General features: G+C 41.8%; 1 protein-coding gene across 4 annotated transcripts in view; it reads right to left on the reverse strand.

Annotated features, from left to right (window-relative positions):
• Positions 1 to 18,780, reverse strand: part of CYP2R1 (cytochrome P450 family 2 subfamily R member 1) — a 107,013-nt gene extending 88,233 nt beyond the window's left edge. The window contains exon 1 of one of the 4 annotated variants that reach the window (XR_011201439.1): positions 18,510 to 18,780. Coding sequence is in view for 2 of the 4 variants with exons in the window: in XM_069223695.1 (XP_069079796.1) it covers positions 18,510 to 18,716 (207 nt within the window). In the remaining 2 variants the exon portion in view is untranslated. Of the gene's footprint in view, positions 1 to 10,778; positions 10,903 to 18,509 lie in introns of those variants that run through there. The other 3 variants (XM_069223695.1, XM_069223698.1, XM_069223697.1) reach the window with 3 other exon arrangements.
• Between the last annotated feature and the right edge of the window lie 1,737 nt (positions 18,781 to 20,517).

The raw sequence follows: 20,517 nt of genomic DNA on the forward strand, positions 1-20,517 counted from the left end.
ACATAAACTAACCACAGTAGCACCAGTGGTGGCACTGTCTATATGAGTTATTAGAGGCTGAGCAATAGTGTGAAGAAGAAATACTCTGTATGTGTGCCCAGCATGTCTACTCACTTCGGCCATTGCGCATGTAACAACAAGGTTAATTAAAATAAGCGCTGGATCTAGGCAATCACGGAAGGTAGAGGGCGGCTTATTTGTGTGTGTATATATATATATATATATATATATATATATATATATATAAAGACTTCTTCCTTTGACTGTGTGGAGCAAACAATCATCTCTGAGCCAGTGAAAGGGGGAGAAAAGAAGGCTCAAAATTTGTCGCAATGCGGGCTATAAGAGATTGAGCAACCCGCTGCAGCAGCATTAGGCGGCTCAGCAGGGTCGAATGAGGTGTTAAGGGTGCAGCGGAAGTGGTCTGTGCTAGCGCGAGTGAGGCTCGGGCCGCACTGGCCTCCTCTCAGTGTGTCTCTCAATAGCTGCATCTTTTGCTAGCATCCTCCACCTCACAATGAAGCACATGGTGCGGGATGCAGGGTCTAAGGCATGGAAAATCGGGAAAACCCCTAAATCATTTAAATCTAAGACTCTGACATCAGCCATGAGAAGGCAAAGACAAGGCTCAAACCAACAGGATTTAAAGCGGTCCTCAAGAGGCTCTGAGGGGTAAGAGGATCTGTAAGCTACCCCTCCAGCACTTCTTGGGTCTAACCCATTAGATGGTCAAGAACTAGTAATGCCGTAGCCACGACAGATCATCAAGACTTTATCTGTACCTTTCATTCTGAGCAACCGGGCCAGTGATTCTCAGGCAACTTCTTCAAGTGCAGAAGCGCCCATTACCATACCCTTCGACTTACCTTCTGGAACTCAACAGTTTAAAGATAGGCCTTCATAACCTCTGTTTTTTTACTAATAGCGGAAATACCAAAGGGGCACTTAAAGAAAATGAAAAAGAAAAAGTGAAAGAGAGAGAGAGAAATTTCTATGGTCAAGGAAAAATCTACCTGGCAGTCAATTTTTCCCCACCATGACAGCAAACTTATTATCAGGAGGTTCATGTCATGCATTGCCTGACTCTATATCCTCTCACAAAAATATCCTACTACAGGCTCTTTATCCCGCTCTGCCCATCCACATTCCGGCCAACCCTGCGGGAAGTGTAACTGTAGTCTCTACAATGGAGGATATGATGGGCCAGATCCTGGAGGAGCTACGGGCAATAAAAGTATCTCAAGAGGAGGCTCGTAAGCAAACTAAGGATCAGCTTAGCCAGTTAAATGCCAATTTAATCCATCTCTCTACATGGGTCTCTCAAGCAGAGCAGAGGGTCTCGGATCTGAAGGATGCCAAAAAGCAACAGGAGTCAGCAACATCCCAGATCCAGTCAGAACTCGAGGAACTACAATTTAAACTTGATGAGTTGGCAACAGATCCCGGCGCTCGAATGTGAGTTTCATAGAGGTTCCTGAAGAGATCAAATCGTCATCATCAGTGACTAATGTGATCTTAGACCTCATCTATAAATGTATCCTACCAGAAAAAGCTGTGGCCAAAGAGGATCTCTCCATTATGAGGACCCACAGGGTCCCTCCAATGCGTGACACAAATTCAAAATACCTTCGCACCATATTGGTAAACTTTGGTAACTACAGGATTAAAGAACAAATTATGTCCCAGGCTATAAGAACGAGAAACTTTAATTCTCGTGATCATTTAAGCTTCCGTGTGTTTTCTGACATGTCTACTGCCACCGTGCGCGGGCGTTGTGAATTCGTTGGACTTATTGATGATTTTAAGAGACTGTGGGCCCCAGCTGGCATTGTGCAACCAGCTAAACTCAAGGTGTTCCATAAAGGGCAGGTCCATATTTTTCAGGGCGTGCAGGATGCAAAGAACGTCCACAAACTGTTTAAAAAAGCAATGATATGGTATTAAAAAAGTGTGTTACTAGGGAGGGGTGAACTAGCGAGCTCTATGTTTTGTTTGTTTTTTTGCCTTGCTGTTTTCCTGAGATCTAGGCTGTAGGAGTGTAATGTCAGTGCACTCTATTTTTGGGCTTGGGGGTAGGAACTTAGAGGCGGGGTGGGATTGTTCACAGATTGGTGGGGCGATGACAGGTGGGTGGGCAAAAAGAGCAGATAACAAACAGAAGTACAGAGAGCTTGGTTGAGGTTTGAATATGGTTTTGTCGCATGATGATGCCGCCTGGTAGAGGGAGGTCTGGGAGTGAATAAAGGGTTATTTCTTGCAATGTAAATGGGGCCAATCATCCTGTAAAGTTTTCTTCTATACTTAATTGGCTTAGGGCTTCACAATCGCAGATTTTTCTTTTGCAGGAGACTCATTTAAAGTGCCACGGTAACGAGCCGAAACTTCCTAAATTTATCACACGTGCGTACTATGCATCGGCCAATGCTGCGGTCCGACAGGTGGCTGTATTAGTGTCCCAAGAATTTTCTGGGAAAGTCTATCAGATACGTAGAGACCCTCAGGCACGTAGGGTGGTAATTAGTACACTCATCTCAAACGATCACATTCATTTTGTGAGCTTTTACGGTCCAATAGAAGATGATCCGAGCCCCCTTCAGGGTCTCTATAAGGTTTTGTGTACACTTTCTGGCCTATTTATTATTGGTGGAGACTTCAATGCTATTCCAGATACTCAGAGGGACACCTCACGCAAAAACAGAATGCAGAATAAACCTGGAGTCTCCCGGTGGCTGGGCAAGATCATCTCTGATTTAGCACTAATAGACGCATGGAGGGCCGACCACCCTCAGAATTATGAATTCACCTGTTTTTAAAAAATATATATAATACAGCTTCTAGAATTGATTTTATACTAATTTCAGTTTTTTTGGTGAGGAATGGCACTTCTATTCTTGCCAATCCTTTCTTGGATCACTCAGCGCCCCAGGCTAATGTTAACTTGAATAGTGAGATGTGCGTTTGTCCACAATGGAGCTCCCATAAATCTCTTTTGGCAGATGAGGGATGGGTACAGATTCTTCAAGTTTTGGTTACCGATTTTAAAAAAACAACAACAAAAAAAACAACAAAGACTCTGCTTCCTTAGTATCCATTTGGGAAGCACTTAAGGCTCATGTAAGAGGGGAAACATTATCTTACAAAACTTATACGGTCAAACTGGCTAAGGAAAAAGTAAAAGAGCTTCAATAGGTGCTTAATCAAACACAAAGAGCCCTTCAGACTTCTCATGATTCAGAGGCAACCGTAAGATTGAGTGAGGCATAGGCTAAATTAAGGGACTACTTTACACCTCGCGAGATAGTTAATTAACATACAAGCTCTCAGAGATTCTTTGAAGAGAACCAGCATGTGGCTAAATTTTTGTCCGCGTCTGAAAAAAAAAAAAAAAAAATCTAATAAAGAAGTTATTAAAACTATTTTTGATGAGGGATAAGATGTGCTCGTCTATCATGCTGAAGATATCGAAATGGTCTTTTTATCCAACTACTCAAAAATCTACACTTCCTCTCTTCCAGCCAATGTCCACCTGATCAACTAATACCTTGATACGTTGAACTTACCAGTACTAGATGAGATATCTTGGGCGAAACTCGTATCATCTCTCTCATTTCTCGAAGTTAAGGAGGCAATTATCGCTTCATCGAATGGGAAGGCTTGTGGGGATGATAGCCTCCCGGCTGAAGTTTACAAAGCTCTTGTAGGCCAGCTAGCTGGGTGTTTAGTTTCTCTTTTCAACAATATTCTCTAGAGGGCAGAGATTCCAGCATCTTTTATAAGGGCCACCGTTATCAGCTTTCTAAAAAAAAGATAGGCCGTCTCAAAAAACTGACTCTTATCGACCGATTAGCTTACTCAGTTTCGATTATAAACATTTAGCAAAGATCTTGGCACAAAGAACAGCCTGAGTAACACAAGGCTTAATTCATGAAGATCAGTGTGGCTTTCTGCCGGGCAGGCTGCTACTGATCAATACTAACTTCCTAATTCAGGTTATTGATTATTATTCCCACAATAACAAACCGGCTGCCATTATAATGCTGGTCCTGAGAAAGCTTTTGATTTCATTCAATGGGAGGTGTTTTTTAGGATCCTAGCAAAGTTTAATTTTCCCAGGCAGTTTATCCAGGTACTACAAAAATGTTATTCTAAGGCCCAAGCTAAAATCTTTGTCAGTACCCGTATAGCAGGAACTTTACAAGTTCATTGAGGCACGGGTCAGGGATGCTTACTTTCTACGGTGCTCTTCGCACTGTTCATTGAGCCTCTAGCTGCGGCGCTGTGCCAAGGAAATTCTATTCTCCCTCCCGTTCCGCAGGCGCCCAAATTGAAACTGTTTGCCGACAATATGATTCTTTATCGCTCAGCGGAGCCCGCAAATATAGATAGGGCTTTCGCAAAAATAAAAGTTTTTTAAGATCTAGGGGGATATAGGATTAACCACTCTAAGTCAGAAGCTCTGCTATTTAATACCACCGATAATATTCTTCCTCTGGATATGTGGGCCCAGTTTCATCTCTCTCGTCCCGTTAGATATTTAGGTACAAATGTATCACACAACTTTTCGTTTTTTTCCTTAAATTATGAATCTGTCTTTACGAAAGTGCAAGGATGATTGCAAGAATGGCAAGCTCTTTCACTGTCAATTATTGGACGTGTGGCATTGGTCAAAATGATGATTCTTCCCCTTTTTTGGTTTGTTTTTTCCAGTGTGATTATGAAAATCCCTCCAAAATTCTTCAAAGATCTTGATATGATGATTTGTCAGTTTACGTGGGCCAACAGAAAACCAAGGGCGCAGCTTGAAATTTCATCTCTTTCGGTCGAAGATGGAGCTCTATCTCTGACGTATTTTACGGTGTACTATGAGGCTGCTCTTATTGATTGGGGAACCAGAGCTGCTTTATGTCCCAACCTTAATTTTTATTTCAAATCTATGCTAGCAGAGTAGTTTACAGCTTGCACCATTTCTTAAGCTTTAGCAACAGCCTAAACTTACTATATACAAAGTTCCTACTTTAATTTGTTCTAGGTGCTCACAATTGCTAGAGAAATATCAGGTCCCCACTTTCCACCCAGCAGTTCTACTTGTTGATTCAGGGATGATGGGGCTAAAGCTGATTCCATCTCAGGTTAATCAATGGGTAAGGCTGGGGTTTACTAGATTCTCTGATTTTATAGCAGGTAGCCAAATCAAGACCTGGGCACAATGTCATGGCGGAGTACCTATTCCAGATACTCTTAGATTTTCTTATCTTCAGATTTTGCATTTTTTGCTCCTACGCGTTCCAATTGTTGACCTATCTCCTCCTTTAATTTCGTAGGTGTTTTATGGGAACCAGAAGGGGATAGGTAATTGGTACCGGATTCTGAGATCCCAGGAAGCATCTCAAATAGTCTCTTGCTTTCTGACAAAGAACGAAAACACCACCGGGTGCAAAATAGACCCACAAACGTGGAGGAACCTTAATGTAAACCTTATAAGGCAGGAAGGGGGGGGTGGTCAAATTTCAAGAGAATGTTTTTTTTTTTTCAAAATGGATGTTATATTTCACTCCAGCACAAATCATAAAAGGCATACACAGCCACTTCAGGTTTTTGTCTGCGATACTCAGGGTGACTGGCTCCATTTATATTTCACCTGTCCAAAGCTTGTAGATTACTGGGATAGAATTTTCCAGTGGATTAGCTCAGAGGTGCGAGTCATACTCATCCCTGACTCTATGGGAGCCCTGTTCGGCACCTCATGTCACCATGAGCTAACTATTTGGGCGAAACAGATCTTATTTATAGCATCGCTCATTGCCAAATCTCTAATCCTACAAGCCTGAAAAATCGCCTATTCCTCCATCCTATGCAGCTTGGGAGTCAAAAATGAAAGCTGTGTGCTTTAAGGAAAAACTATATGCTCAAAGAATAGGTGCAGTCTGTAAGTTTAAGGGTATATGGGATCGATTCTCGAAGTACAACATTCGGATATGGCGCTATAGGATGCTAAAATGAGAACTCTCAGGTGCTTTCTGCTCTACAATAAGATAAGATGTTAGTCTGCATAATACATCAGGAATCTGTTTCCAACATTGTACGGTTGTAAGGGATTTTCGTTGTCTTTTTTTCTGTATGTCTGTTTCATCTACCCAACACTGTCAATTTGTATTCAATGCCTTGTCTTGTTTAACCAACATGGCTATATTTGCTCAATAAAAAAATAAAAAAAGACGACAGTCACATGAGCTAGCAGGTCTACCTGTTCAGGGTGTATGACCAGGACAGTAGACTTTACTTCTCTCTCTGAGATATGGATTGTTAGTAGTCTACCAGCCTTTTCACCCCTGTTCTTACTGCTTCCACTTCAGTTGATGCAAGGAGTATTCAGCTTTAGATTAAAAAAAATATATATATATTGCACTCAAATTTAGCTCGTCAGCTCATGCAAGAATCAGGTATTACGTGACCTATCGCCTGATCTTTCTATCTCTTCTTTTTCCAGAAGGCTGATTTCCTCACCATGAAGCCTCTTGTTCTCACCTTATTACACCTTAACAATATTTGATCAGACATCACAGAACCTCATTACACAGAGGAAAGTCAGCAAAGTGTGACTGTAATTTCCTCTTTTTTTCAGGTAAATGTTATTTATGAATATTTCTATGTCTGCAATGTGAGGGTGGTGCCATTAGGGCTACTGTAAATGTAAACATTTTTGGGACATTGTCTGATATACCCACCTCAAGAATTGTACTTCATGCAGTATTTGGCAAAAAGAAGGTTAAAGTGAGAGACAACTCAATTTAGGTGCAAGTACCTTGTACATACAATAATACATTCTAGTCTGTGCCTCTGGGATGTAAATGTCAACAAGTGTGTGGTCTGTTGATAGGTCAGTTAATATGCCACAGTCTTTAGAATGACCATTGTGGGCCTACCCTACTGGTCTAAAATGGGGTCAATTGTCACATTCAAGTCCCCTCCGATCACTGATTTGCTTTTATCCAATTTAGAAACAGTTCTTTAAGCTAGTAGAAAAAAGGAGATTTCAATCCCATTGGGGGAATAAACACAGCCCATTTCCATCATTCCACTGAATTGATATTTGGCAAAAATGTAACAACCTTTATTGGTCTTTTAGGTTTTCTGCACCAATGACCAGAATTTGTGTCCATCTCTGTCCTTAGACATTGTTCAACCCGACAGGAGGCCTTTAGTCACTCAATGTCTTATGACCGATTCAAGCCTGTCGCCTTTCGCAGCTAGTTTATAAACATCAACTTCCTCTGGCCAACAGGTTTACGAGAAGACTGGATGTTTGAAGCAGGCTCAGAGCTTGGCTTTAGCCGTGGCTCTTATATTAAGGTTTTCTAGGTCTTCTGGTTCACAGAATTCCCTGTTCTTTCACACTTACTGTGATGACCATGGTTCTGGCTCCAACAGTCAATAGCAAATTTTCCATTTTTTGATAAGTGAATGAAGGGGCAGAAACTTCTTTCTCTTTATGTTCATCTGCTGGGAGAAATCCACCAAGATGAAAATTCTGTGTCTTTTTTAGATGAAGGGTTCTTTCTTTTGTTTTGCTGCCATGATTATTTGTTTATCCTGTTGTCGGCATATCAGACAGACCAGAATGGGTCTTGAGGATCCCACTTTGGATGTACATCTGAAGTGCATTCTGCTGAGATGGTGGAACTCCAGAGTCAGTGACAAAGTTATACACAACAGAGCTGAGAAAAAGGGGGCTGGGAAGGAAGATTAACTATCTGTTCATCACCTTCTAGGACTTGAGATTTTTATGATGTTGTGTTAACTCCTGTTCTCCAAGTATATCATTTTATTTTGCTAAGGAGTGACCAAAGCTCGTCACCAGTTCAGTGTTCTGGTGATTTGGACCAGTTCATTCTCAGCCGTGACAAGACATCATTCAGGAGAGTCTAAGCTAATCTGAATGGAAGAAATATCGGAATGCATTTTTTTGCTGCATGTGTGCTAGTCATACTCCCTGTCACAGCCATCATAAACAGTTTAAGTTCAGTTCCATTAGAATTGAATCCAGTATAACTTCCTCCACATTAAAGGTATTGCAAGCCCCTAGGTCTTTCTTTGTCTTGCTCAAGAGCACGTCCGTGAAAATCAGTTGTCTCTGGACTTCTGTTGGGACATGTGGCAACTGTCAATGAAACCAAATTACTCCGGAGTGTCCAGTCCTTTTAGAGACACTTATCATTTGTAAGGAATGGCCTTGCTGTGCCTTACATCACCAGCAGTCAGTTTATTTGTAGGCAAAGGTGCAGTTACACATTTGTGCTGGTTTGATCGACAGCACTAGATATTCCTAAGACAGGGCACATTAATGGAGATGCTGGTGAGGATCTCCTAAACCTATGTATAAAAGGGGAAAAGGAGCAAAGGTACTGTGACTAACGTTTTCAATTTGATATTGTAGAAAGAGCGCCACACAGCAACAAGAAGGTATTCGTAGAATTCAGAATTCTATTGCATGAACGATCTGCGTAACCATACAGGTGCATCTGTGTGGCTGATCTCTATGTGGAGAATTTGCAATACAGACCCAGTTGTTGGAGCTACCAGTCATATTCAAGAGGTGCTGTTGTGTCAGCCTGGTGAGGGTACCATACATGAGAGACACTGTGTGTTCTAAAAGTTTCTCAGCACAAGCAACCAAAAGTAAAAGGATCACATTCTGTCTTTCCTGGTCACACCTGAAGACTCGGGGACCAGCACTTCCCACTCCCACAGCAGTGTAGGATGCACGGTCTCCAGAGCTTTTCTTTGGTGCTCTAATGTCAAAAAGGCAACCACTCTCACATTTCCAATTGTGATCCGACCTCAATATTACCCTCTTTCTTCTGTTGTTGTTGTGTGTCATGTACTATAGTTTTGCCTAAAATAGGAGCAGATGCAGATTGACCTTGAAGTTTCTCGGTTCTTCTGGCATCTGTTGCACACTGTCTATCTCCGGTTGTCTCCTTTCTGCAGAACAGTTGATACCAGCCTTCCAAAGAAAGACCGCTACCTAGAATCAGTCTTCAGAAGAGTGGTGCCTTAATAGGGACAGTGGGGATAACCTTTTGAGAGCTAAAGCCACTGATCAAGGGGCCATAAGTCCTATTTGTTTAATTTAAAGACTTTTCCATCACATTTTCTAGGCAACAATCAAAGAGATTGGATCCAGCTAGGGGTATGATGATTTTTTTTTGGCATCTTCAGGTATCAACACAAACCAAACACCATCAAGCCAGTATCAGAGAACCATGCCAAACCCCTAGATTGAAATTCAATCATGTCAGCAGACAACAATTAAACCAGAAGCTCCAAAATGTCTGGAAACTTACAATATTCCTAACTGGAATACAGTCTGAAAAGTTATGGTGACTAAGGTAAATTATGCTGCATATACCCAAGCATGAAATACTGAGTTATAATTGAGAGAAGAATGCATCAATATTCATTGTACTTTTTTTTTCTCCAGATGATCTAAAGAAATACTTTTGCGCCAACTGATTTTGGTGCCCATTAGATAAACAAAATCTAGGCATCCTTTCCTGCAAATGGGCTTTACATGTTCTAAAAAGCATGTTTTTGCAATTCTTTGTGCAGCAGCATCAAGTCCAATAATGGAGTAAGATAGGCATTAAGGGGACTGGCTTCTAATTCACTGTTGGAGGGGAAATTCTTAAACCTGCCAGGAAGTGTCCTAGTTTGCCAGACAAATGTGATCCCTTCACATACTTGTCCTTCTGATATGATTCTGAAATGGATCAGGAAGAATGTAAAGATTCTATTGCATCTCAAAAACCCTAACCCACCATGCAAAATAGTCAAGGCAGCTTGGGATGCATTCTGGATCGTATGGAAAAGCTGAGCTCTAAGCATTTATTGTGTGTCCTTAGGTGACATCTTACTGGAAAATGACTTGAGTCCCTTACTGTGGGATGACTGACCTTCTTAATCAATGATAATCTTGTAGTCAATCGTTGTGGTTTGAATTTTGTGCTTATGGTTGAACCCATGCATTTGTCAGGAATCAGCAAATTAGGAGTCAAACATCTCTCTCTTTCACCCCTCCCCCCCAAAAAAAATGAATACCTGATGGACACCAATGAGGTAGAGACTGGGACCCAAAAACTGGTGACTCTGAAGAACTGGCTAAGAAAAAAGACTAGACTGTTTCAGCAAGTAGTTTTTCCAGTTCACCTAGCCCTTAAAGAAACTGAGGTTGCACAATAATTCCTGATCACACTTGACAGTAGCACAAAAAGACTATTATCTTTGACAATGGTGCCTGATTTCATTGACTTGGCATTGTTATGGCTTCCTTCTGTAGTTTGTTCACCAGCTTCGGTGTTTGGGCACCATTATTGCTTTGTTCCCTCCCCCGATCCTCATTATCCCAACTGCCTCCTTGTTCCTTTTTTCCTTGGTTGTCGGTGGGGTGTGGTTGTGCTATGTTTATTGTCTAAATTGCAAGTGTGCTCTAGCAACACTCAGATTCCAGAAGGTGTTCTAGTACTCCAGGGAGTTATCAACAGCCTGACCTCAATGCATAATTCTAAGTGAACTCCTCTCCTTATATTATCTGTTAATTAATAATTTTATGTCACATACTGAAGTCTTTTCATCCACTCCGGAGTGCACCGATTTCCACATAAGACATGGAGAATAGCCTACTGGAGCTGATGTCACCCTGTACGAGTCACCGACTGCCTTCTCTCTCTTCCCTTGTACTCTTCCTTCACTTCACCTGGGCATGCACTAGTTATACTTACAGTGCTCCAGGAGTAGTCTCTATTGGATGGAAAGAGTTTGCGATCAAGCTGCCTTCCAATTGGTCTTGACAGCATTTAGGCAACTTGCGGTTTCTGGCATTGCTGTCCTCAATCTGAAAACAGGTCAGAGAATTGTCTTTTATTAAAACATTTTTTAAAAATCCTTAGTCTGCAAAAATCAGCTGCTTCACCAAACAGCCAGTCAGCCAGGCCTGTCGGAGATGGAAATGCAACCATCACTGTCTCCCATCCTCAACTGAAAAGTCACACAATAGCCTGACTGGAAAGTCTCCACAAAGAAACAATCTGTCCTTATGGTGCCCCCACTGTCTGCCTATCTCTGTGTCCCTTGTTTGGCACAATGTTTTTTGTCTCAAAGTTATTTCAAACCTAGAAGTTACCGGTCTAATAAAAGATCTGCAGGCCATAAATGCCCAGGCAAGAATTCACAAACAGCAAAAAGCGTAACAAGAGAGGGAAAAGTTACTGAGGTAAAGCACAAGCACAACCGAAACCCTTAATTGGCAACGGTATCCATGTGGCAGGAAAAATCAAAACACCTGGCCTACCCCAGCCAGAAAGTGAAAAGGGATTTAAGCGTAACTGAAGATATATCATGTCTACCAAGTAGGAATAATTGATAATTAACATACCTCGAACATTCCACAATTTACACTACAAAGATGAAAAAACATTATGCTTGGGGCCTACCTCAAGACCAAGTGTAAAGGGTAACATCAGAGGGGGGAAGAGAATAGCAAATAATTTTCAAATGACAATTTAAATACTTTGCCATTAATAGTAAGCATGTATTGGATTCAAAAGCCTGCATGAAGAAATACCTTACTCTTACAACCCTGTAGTGCACAGAACACAGGGGCCTGCTATACCAAAGGGAATCCCCTTGGGGAGCCGAACGTGTGAATTAATAAGCTAAGGAAAAGAAAGGATTGCATTCTGCATCATAAAGCAAGGTGCTGCACATTCAAGAGAGTCATCAAGAGGGCAGAGAGGTGAAAGAGAATATGGCTTGCAGGACAGAGAAGAAGGTGAGCTTGTTTGGCTGCAGTGTTTGGAAAGCTTTATGTCCCTTACCGAATTTCACTTTACCGATTCTACACAGAAAGTGGGAAACACACGAAATATTATCAAAAAAAGATTCTAAAGTAATAAATGAAGGGTCTAAAGTACATCACATATAATAAGCTCTCTACTTTTTCAGGATGCAAAGATGTCAAAGATATGAAGTACACAAAAGGAGATGATTTAAGACTGAACGACTAAGTTCTAAATCAGAGAAAGAGTCTTCCAGTATGTCAAAGATCAAATTCTTGGAGGTCAAAATGAATTAATATGAATTACAGAGCAGGATTAACAGAATTAGAAAGGAATCTGTTAAAAGTCCACCCCATTTGATTGCTATTGTGACACTGTATCTCTTTAACTACTACAGTCTGACCAAAGATTATAGGCTTAACGTAAAGAAACATGTTGGGGCGGGACACAGACAAGGGTTTGGCCTGTTGGACCTGGCCCTTTTTTCAGGGTTATACCCAAATATTTTGCCTTCTTCTCCCAATTTTTTCTGATTTGTCTTTGTTGGCTTTAGGACTCTGGGCACTTTACAACTGCTAACTAGTGCTAAAGTGTATATGCTCGCTGCCTAAAACGTATTGGTGATTGGTTTCTCCATGATTGGCATGTTTGATTTACTAGCAAGTCCCTAGTACAGTGCATCACCTCCTTGCAACAGTAAGGAGCAGCCGCATCACCTCCCCTGGCAGTAAAGTAAGGACACATCACTTGTATTTCCAGTGCCTCACCACCCCTGTGCCTGTTCTCATTCTTGATTTTTGATGCATCTAAATTAGCCTGCACTAAAACAAACACATCCATTGATTTCTAAGGACTAAACTTGCTTAAACTTTTAAAAGTGATATCTTGACTTCTATATGTTGGATTTTTGTTGTGTTGGCCTTGTTTTATTCGGATAAATATTGGCTATTCTTCTAAACTGGTGTGGGCTCCTTATGTAGCGTCTTTACTGTATTACTGTGTGTATGTGTACAAATACTTTACACAGTACCTCTGAGATAAACCTGAGTGTTTGAGCCAAGCTACCAAGGGGGTGAGCAGGGGTTATCTTAGCAGCTGTGACTCCTTCACCCTGACTAGAGTGAAGGTCCCTACTTGGACAGGGTGCAAGCCACTGCCAACTAGAGCCCACATTTCTTACAGGGCCTGTTAGGGCCAGAAAGGGCTTTGGGCCATAACCCATTTTTCAACCACAACCTATAAAGGTGACATAAAATAATTTGCCACACTCAGCACCCTGTACTGCCAATCACACCCAGACCGAGGGAACCCAACACTCACACAGAGTTTGGGCAACACAAAGATGCAACTTCGTACACATCACACTAACAATAACACACCCTCAAACTACAAAACACACATTCCAGCTCATGCTAATTATTGCTCGCTCTGTAATACTCCACGCACCACACCTCATCATCTATCACGTTTAATGCCTCTTTATCACAGAAAAATGGTTCAGCCTCACATCCTAGAAGTCCTTCTTAGGAAAGGCTCCAGCATCAATTGTATGAAGCACACACATAAGAAGGGAGGAGGCCATGCTGTCATCTGCAAGTCCTCCTGGTACTGTACCCCAGGCAAACAAGTAACACAACTTTATTGAGATACTGACATGCCATTTCCCACTCTCTGCAACTCAGATCACTAGCTTCCATCTCATCTACAGACCTCCTAAACACAACAAGGACTTCAGTGATAACTTCTCAGATTTCCTTGTCTAGGTGTTATAGCGACATCCATGACACACTCAACATGGTACAGCCAACACGATCCAAAGGCCACATCCTCCACCTGTCTTCTCAACACCACCAAAAATCCAATTCAAACCACACACAACACTGTGCTACACCAACCAGTTTGCCATTCCCATCTCCCTGCTCAGTGTTCTACCAACAAATCAAGGTCAACTAAAAGTGAATCTCAAACCTCCTGATACTTCAAAAACTCCTCTGTATTCAATATAATGCTTGAACTCAAATCTCAAACTATCAACTCCATGTCCGATGCCAACACTCTTCCAAACAACTTCAACACTTTTTTTTTTTAAAGAAAACTACGTTGACACATCTATGACCTAATTTAAACTTTCGAATGCAAGCCAAAGCATTCAGCACCATTGTACTTTAAATACTTCACTGACAATAAACTATCCATCTGCAGGCAGTTAAGAAAATGGAAGAAAAACAGAACTTTTGATGACCTCATGATACTGAAGTCACTCCATGCAACACTCAGGCTGCTCACATCAACCAAAGCAAAGTAATATAAGAGCACCTTCATTTATGCCACCAACAGCAGCAGAACGCCTTTTTAAGACAATTAAGCACTGCATTAGTCCCCTGCTGTTCCTACCCATTCCTTACTCCATAGAAAAGTACAATGCCATTAACCTTTTTTTCCAACGAAACAATACACACGATCCATCAGCACATCGACAACACCATACCTGTTTTATCTTTTATGCCCAACCTTTCCTGTGGAATACTGCAATGTTCAGCCACCAAAACCCTACATCTCGCAGATCTCACAGACTCACTCAACTTCCTCAAAGCACTTCTTAAAATGTCATCTTTGCTTGCACTTCATCAACGCTCTCCAGGATGATGCTCTTTTAACCTCTTCTCACCACTGTCAAGGCCTTCCTCACTCACGACATCTTCCCAGAAGTGCTCCACTAAGGCCAAATCCTCCCAATCCTAAAGATACCTACATTAGATCCAAGTGACCTCACTAACTATTGGTCTACTACTCACCTACCATTCATCAGCCAGATCATTGAAAAGGCTGTCTAGGTTTAGCTCCAAGATCACATTCACGCTAACCATCTCCAGCAAGGCTACCAATCTAGCTTCAGATCATACTGGAGCATGGAGACTGCTATCTTACACATCACAGACGATGACCTCCTGACCACAGATGCAGATGACCTCAGACTTCTGATACCGCTGGACTTATCAGCTGCATTCGACACAGTCAACCATTCCAACCTCATAGGTTCCCTGCAGGTTTTCACTCCTACTACCTTTCCAACTGGCACCATTTTGTTCACATGGGCACATCACCTGGAGAGTCCTGAAAGGTTCCATACTGTCTCCTATCATCTATAAAAGACGTTCTTAACCTGTGGTCTGGTGACCCCTAGGGGCCAGCATCGCATACTCGGTTGGGGGGGGGGGGGGGGGGGTCTGTCACAGCTTAGAAACATTAAATATTAACAGAATAATATAATGTATATAACTAAAGCAAAAGTAGAATTCAAAATTTGAAACCTTATGCAAAGTGAAGGAATTTGAATATATAAAAGCCTCAAAGTTCCCATTAGAATGCATTTTTGTATGTGTGTTAAATAAAGCATTTCATAATTGCTGTATTTGTTTGATGAATGCTTGTTTCTGTGCTTTTGTGTATCGATTTGAGGTTCAAATTATCTAAATTGCTCAAGCAGGTGTTCCTGGCTTCCAATATTATTCAGTGGGGATCCTTGGATTCCAGTAATGATTATTTGGGAGTCCACAGAAGTGAAGGTTAATAACCACTGATCTACAAACTCTACATGAAGCTGCCAGGTGCTCTGCTCACAGAGAGCAATAAGATTTATCAATATGCTGATGATACACAAATCTACTTGAAGGTCTCCTTTGCTTCAGACATCCAACTCCTCAAACGTTGCCTGCATATCATCCAGACCTGTATGTCCAGCATCTATATTGATGACTTTGAACCCAACTTTCACCAATTGCTAAGTCACTCGGATTCAACCAAAGATGGAATGGTGCCAGTTCTCTCCCTTTTAAAGGAAGTGAAACTGTTTTTTCCAGAAAGTGACTTCAGAACTGTTGCTCAAGCCCTCATACTGGCACATCTGCATGGTGGCAATACAATGCCACATGGCCTCCCAGACTCTACAATGGTACCCGTTAAGGGCATCCTACATGATGCAAGAGATTTCATCCAGTGATTGAAGAAATATAATCACTTCCGCCCCATGCTGATGGAACACCATTGTCTCCCCTTGCAGATCCTCACTATCTTCAAAACCAGCTACATTATTTACAAAGTCATCACTGCCAGCACCCCCACTTATCTTGCAGACAGGTTCACTACCTCTAGTGGTTCTCAACAAACCTGCAGCCTGGACACCATCTGATTACAGATTAGGAAGTGTAAAAATGAAAACATGGGCAGCAGGCCTTTTTCATCTATGCACTCAGGATTTGGAACAAGATCCCTGTATCCATCAGAACCACCCCAATGCTGCTCCAATTTAGGAAAGAGTTGAAGACTCTTCTTTCAGGAACACTACATAAAAATGTGTGCCCATCCAGAAACCGGCTACCTCTCCTGCGACATGGTGAATTTATTTTTGCCTTTGACTAGGTTTGCGCTACAGAATGGCCACATACATACATTAAGAAAGAGATTTAGTATTTGATATATATACACACACAAGTAGAACTTCTTACACTGTAGATATTGGTAAGTAGGCACTTGTTCATCACCAGGAGCCTCACTTGTTTATGTGTGGAGGACTGGGGAGGAGAGCATTCTGCTAATATCCAGAACTGTTGTATACCCTGCAAAATTGAGTGTTTTGAGATTTCTCTCTGCACAACACAGAACCAAAGTACAATGGTTAAGTGTACAGAGTGAATGGATTACAAAAGTTTATAACCGATTAATGATGGCAATACCGCTCTACAAATCTGTTCACGATATATATTTTTACAACAATGAACTATGCACTCTGGTCCAAAGGTTACATAGTTACCGCACTCGAGGCAGGTCTTTGTCACTTCCAAATCCAAAATAAACAGTTATTCAGGTGTATTTTAAAGCGCAGTGGAGGCTGCAAGTGAATACTGGTGGCGACACCAGGCAAGTCTTGGGACTTAGAACAAAAGTGTGTTCTGAATTGGGTTGTCAGGGCACCACACATTACACAACGCATCATCTTGTCCCCAGTGTCTAATCGGGTTAACAAATCGCTTTGGAGTTCTCTGATCGCCTAAAGACTCTGAACCTACTACACACAACTATAGCAGATATGTGTGATGATAACTTAGCCAAATAGATAAACCCACTCGTGGTACTAGAGCTCACTCTTGCAACAGTAAAATACATTAACAGTGTTGCTACTTTGTAAAGCATGCTCATAACCACTACCAACCAGTGTGTGATCTCAAATTATTTCATTCTCCCTTTGCATTTGTGTGCACTTATTTTTTTACGTTGTACCGGTCCAGTAAGGCATTACTTTAGTTGCACATATATGACGGAAGCATCGTTTTCACAATAAATAGACAGATTTATTTAAAGAAAATAATATGGATGTCCACACAAAATAACTACTTGCTGAGAACAGTGTAGGCTCCCTTTAATGAATTTCAAGCAGCATCTGCAGAAGCGATAGCACGTTCAAACGCAGAAAACAGGAAATAAGCGTGGTGTACTGCTTCTCTGGGATAGGCGGTACTTGCTAAAAACCCCAGCAACCAAACATGAGGACAATTCAGAGACTGGGTCACATCTCATCGTTGGTTAAAATGATGCGGGTGTATCAGGCAGCAAGTTGGCATCAACAGAAACTGACAGAAAAGGTGACAAAGTATATCAGTATTATTACTAAACCAATGCAGCTGTGCTAGTCGCGTGCGCTACTATGTCCACAGCATCTAACTGTTAAGCAACGTTGTTACAACTCACTGACACTAAATTAAACAGTTGCCAGTTTATTCTTTCAGGCTACTGAATTGTTCCAGACCAAAGGTAAGCTGGTTGTTGATGTTGGAAAGCTCCCAACACATGAACTAGTCAGACCCGTACCAGTGCGCGGTGCTATTACATTGTTTCGGTGCATACACATGATCTCCACAATGGTGCGGGAACAATATTTAAGAGGCTGGGTGCTGGCCAAAACCGGTACTTCACTAAAGACATAAGGAGTATGTTACAAATGCTGCCGGTAGAAAAAAACGATGGCCCCTTTTTTGTTGATTCTTCCACCAAACTTTCGAGATTAATGGGAGTGTCTGGAATGTTGTTGCTGCTGTGAGATTATCGTGTATAAGAAGTTAATGCACCATGTAAAGCGTTCTGACACCAACCGGTAGGTAATGTGGCGCCACAGAAAAACAACGTAATTACGTAAAAAAAACAAATATATATTAAGATCGCATTTGTACAAGGCTTACTACCCCTGACGAGACGTCGAAGCGCCTTTCGGCAAGTAGCACACTCAAATTCACTCAAAGTCTTAATAAAGGAGGAAACTGCATTCATAAAAACATACGAAAAGAGTGATAGAAACCCGTCTTTCAGAAAAGTGATCCTCAAAATAGGTATGAAAACAGCACGAAGCCTTTCTTTGTGACAAGCGCCAAGAGTGGAAAGGCGACTAGTAGAAACAAGATGAACGGGGCTGCGAGAACAGTACGATATTGTGTACGCCCGCCCTTCATCCGAAAAGATTCACCACCACCACCACCCCCTTTCTGGAGCCCCACCATGTGTTCTTTACGCGCCCCTCCGTGTGGAGTACAATTCCTTTCTGACTTTTCCTAGTTCCACGCCTTACCCACGTGCTCCTCCTCTGTGCCCACCCCTATCCGCTGTACGAAATGCTGGAGCAAATACCTGGCCATGGATCTTACTTTGCTGCTTCATGTAGACGTGCGGGTTGGTGGCCATGGCCAGGATGTTGCCAATTAGCGGCAGCCCGGGCGGGCCCGGAGGGAAGCCCTTCGGCCGCCGTTGCTTAAGCAGTTGTCGGACCATGAGCATGGCCAGGAGGAACAATGCCAGACCTGCCAATGTCCAGCACAGGGACCCAGAGGACCACATGCTGCCGCTGCAGCCACCAACGTACCGGCATCAATGAACTACGGCTCGGGAGACGTCAGACGAAAGCGACAACACAAGCAGGCTTCTTAGTACGCATGCGCCCTGCCCAAGATAGCTAATAGTATTAAACAAGCGGCGAGAAGCCGTTTCTATTTTGTTGTTGTATCTTAGGAAATAAACGCTTTTCGAGACGTCTTCTTTGATCTAAACAAACTAGTCGCTTTTCAGAACAGCATTCTTATGTTTTGAGTTATCACCATCATGTGTATTTGTCGTTGTAATTATGTTTGAAAAAGAATTGCAGCAATCCGTTTCCAGCTTTTGGGTGATCAGCTGTTCAAAGCAATTGAGTTGGGTTCGGACAGAGACGCATGCAGCCTATTAGTAGCAACTCAACTTACATTGCCTAGTACAGCATGATTGCCAAGCTTTCAGTTTGTTTATTCATTTGATCAAACATGCCAGCCATCAGACCCAATTTGGGCGAGAGACTCCCCAAATGGCTTTATCTTATGGGTATCCCGACAAAAAAATACTCTTCTTCAGTGTAAGGAAATGGGAAAATCAATCCCCTGATGTTTTCCAAAAACTCTCTTACTAGCTTCAGAATGTTAGCAGGTATGTTTGATCAACCTAAACATAGCTTTAAAAAGCACTAGGGTGAGAGGATTTGGCTCCTCTCACATGCTGATCCTCTTCCCCATAGGAGTTGCTTAGCTGGCAAGTTTCTCCAGTGCATGGGCAATGTGCTGCTCTAGTCTAGGTGTTTTCTTTCTGTTCTGGGGCTTGTAGTCCATGTTCTAAGTAGAAAAAACACAACACTTCAAGTCCCACAATTCAAAGAAAACAAATTGGACTGCAGCAGCACATCACCCATAGGATTGCCACCTGACCAGTTTTCTACGAGCACCATTAGTCTTTTGATGCCTTTGCCGGTGCAAAAACTAGCAAAATTACCTAAAGCTGCTATTTTTTTTAGACTTCATCTGTACATACTTCAAACAGGAATAGAAAACACTTTTAAAAGTGTTCAACAGCTGCATTAATGATCCATGACTAATAAGTATAGTAAACAACAACAGAAAAGTAATGTTACAAATGAATAAAGGCAATTTTGTTTGAAGTCCTATTTAGTATCACATTCAGGTATTTGCAGACTTTGAAAATAACAATGAATGACGGGTATGTTTCTCCTGGAAAGGTGGCAACCCTAATCACGCATGAACCTGGGAATTGTGGCAGGGCTGAAGTTGAATAAACAAAAGTTGTGCACTTCTGATGGAGATTTCTAACCTTAATACTCCCCATGAGCCAGACTTGATCCAGAAACTTTTCTTCAGCAATGCTGTAGGAGGCTGGACTGGCTTGTAGTGAGTACCAAGGGGTACTTACACCTTGCACCAGGCCCAGTTATCCCTTATTAGTGTATAGGGTGTCTAGCAGCATAGGCTGATAGATAATGGTAGCTTAGCAGAGCAGCTTAGGCTGAACTAGGAGACGAGTGAAGCTCCTACAGTACCACTAGTGTCATATGCACAATATCATAAGAAAACACAATACACAGATATACTAAAAATAAAGGTACTTTATTTTTATGACAATATGCCAAAAGTATCTCAGTGAGTACCCTCAGTATGAGGATAGCAAATATACACAAGATATATGTACACAATACCAAAAATATGCAGTATAGTATTAGAAAACAGTGCAAACAATGTATAGTTACAATAGGATGCAATGGGGACACATAGGGATAGGGGCAACACAAACCATATACTCCAAAAGTGGAATGCGAACCACG

This window comes from Pleurodeles waltl, chromosome 3_1 (assembly GCF_031143425.1).
Source record: "Pleurodeles waltl isolate 20211129_DDA chromosome 3_1, aPleWal1.hap1.20221129, whole genome shotgun sequence".
Classification (NCBI taxonomy): domain Eukaryota; kingdom Metazoa; phylum Chordata; class Amphibia; order Caudata; family Salamandridae; genus Pleurodeles; species Pleurodeles waltl.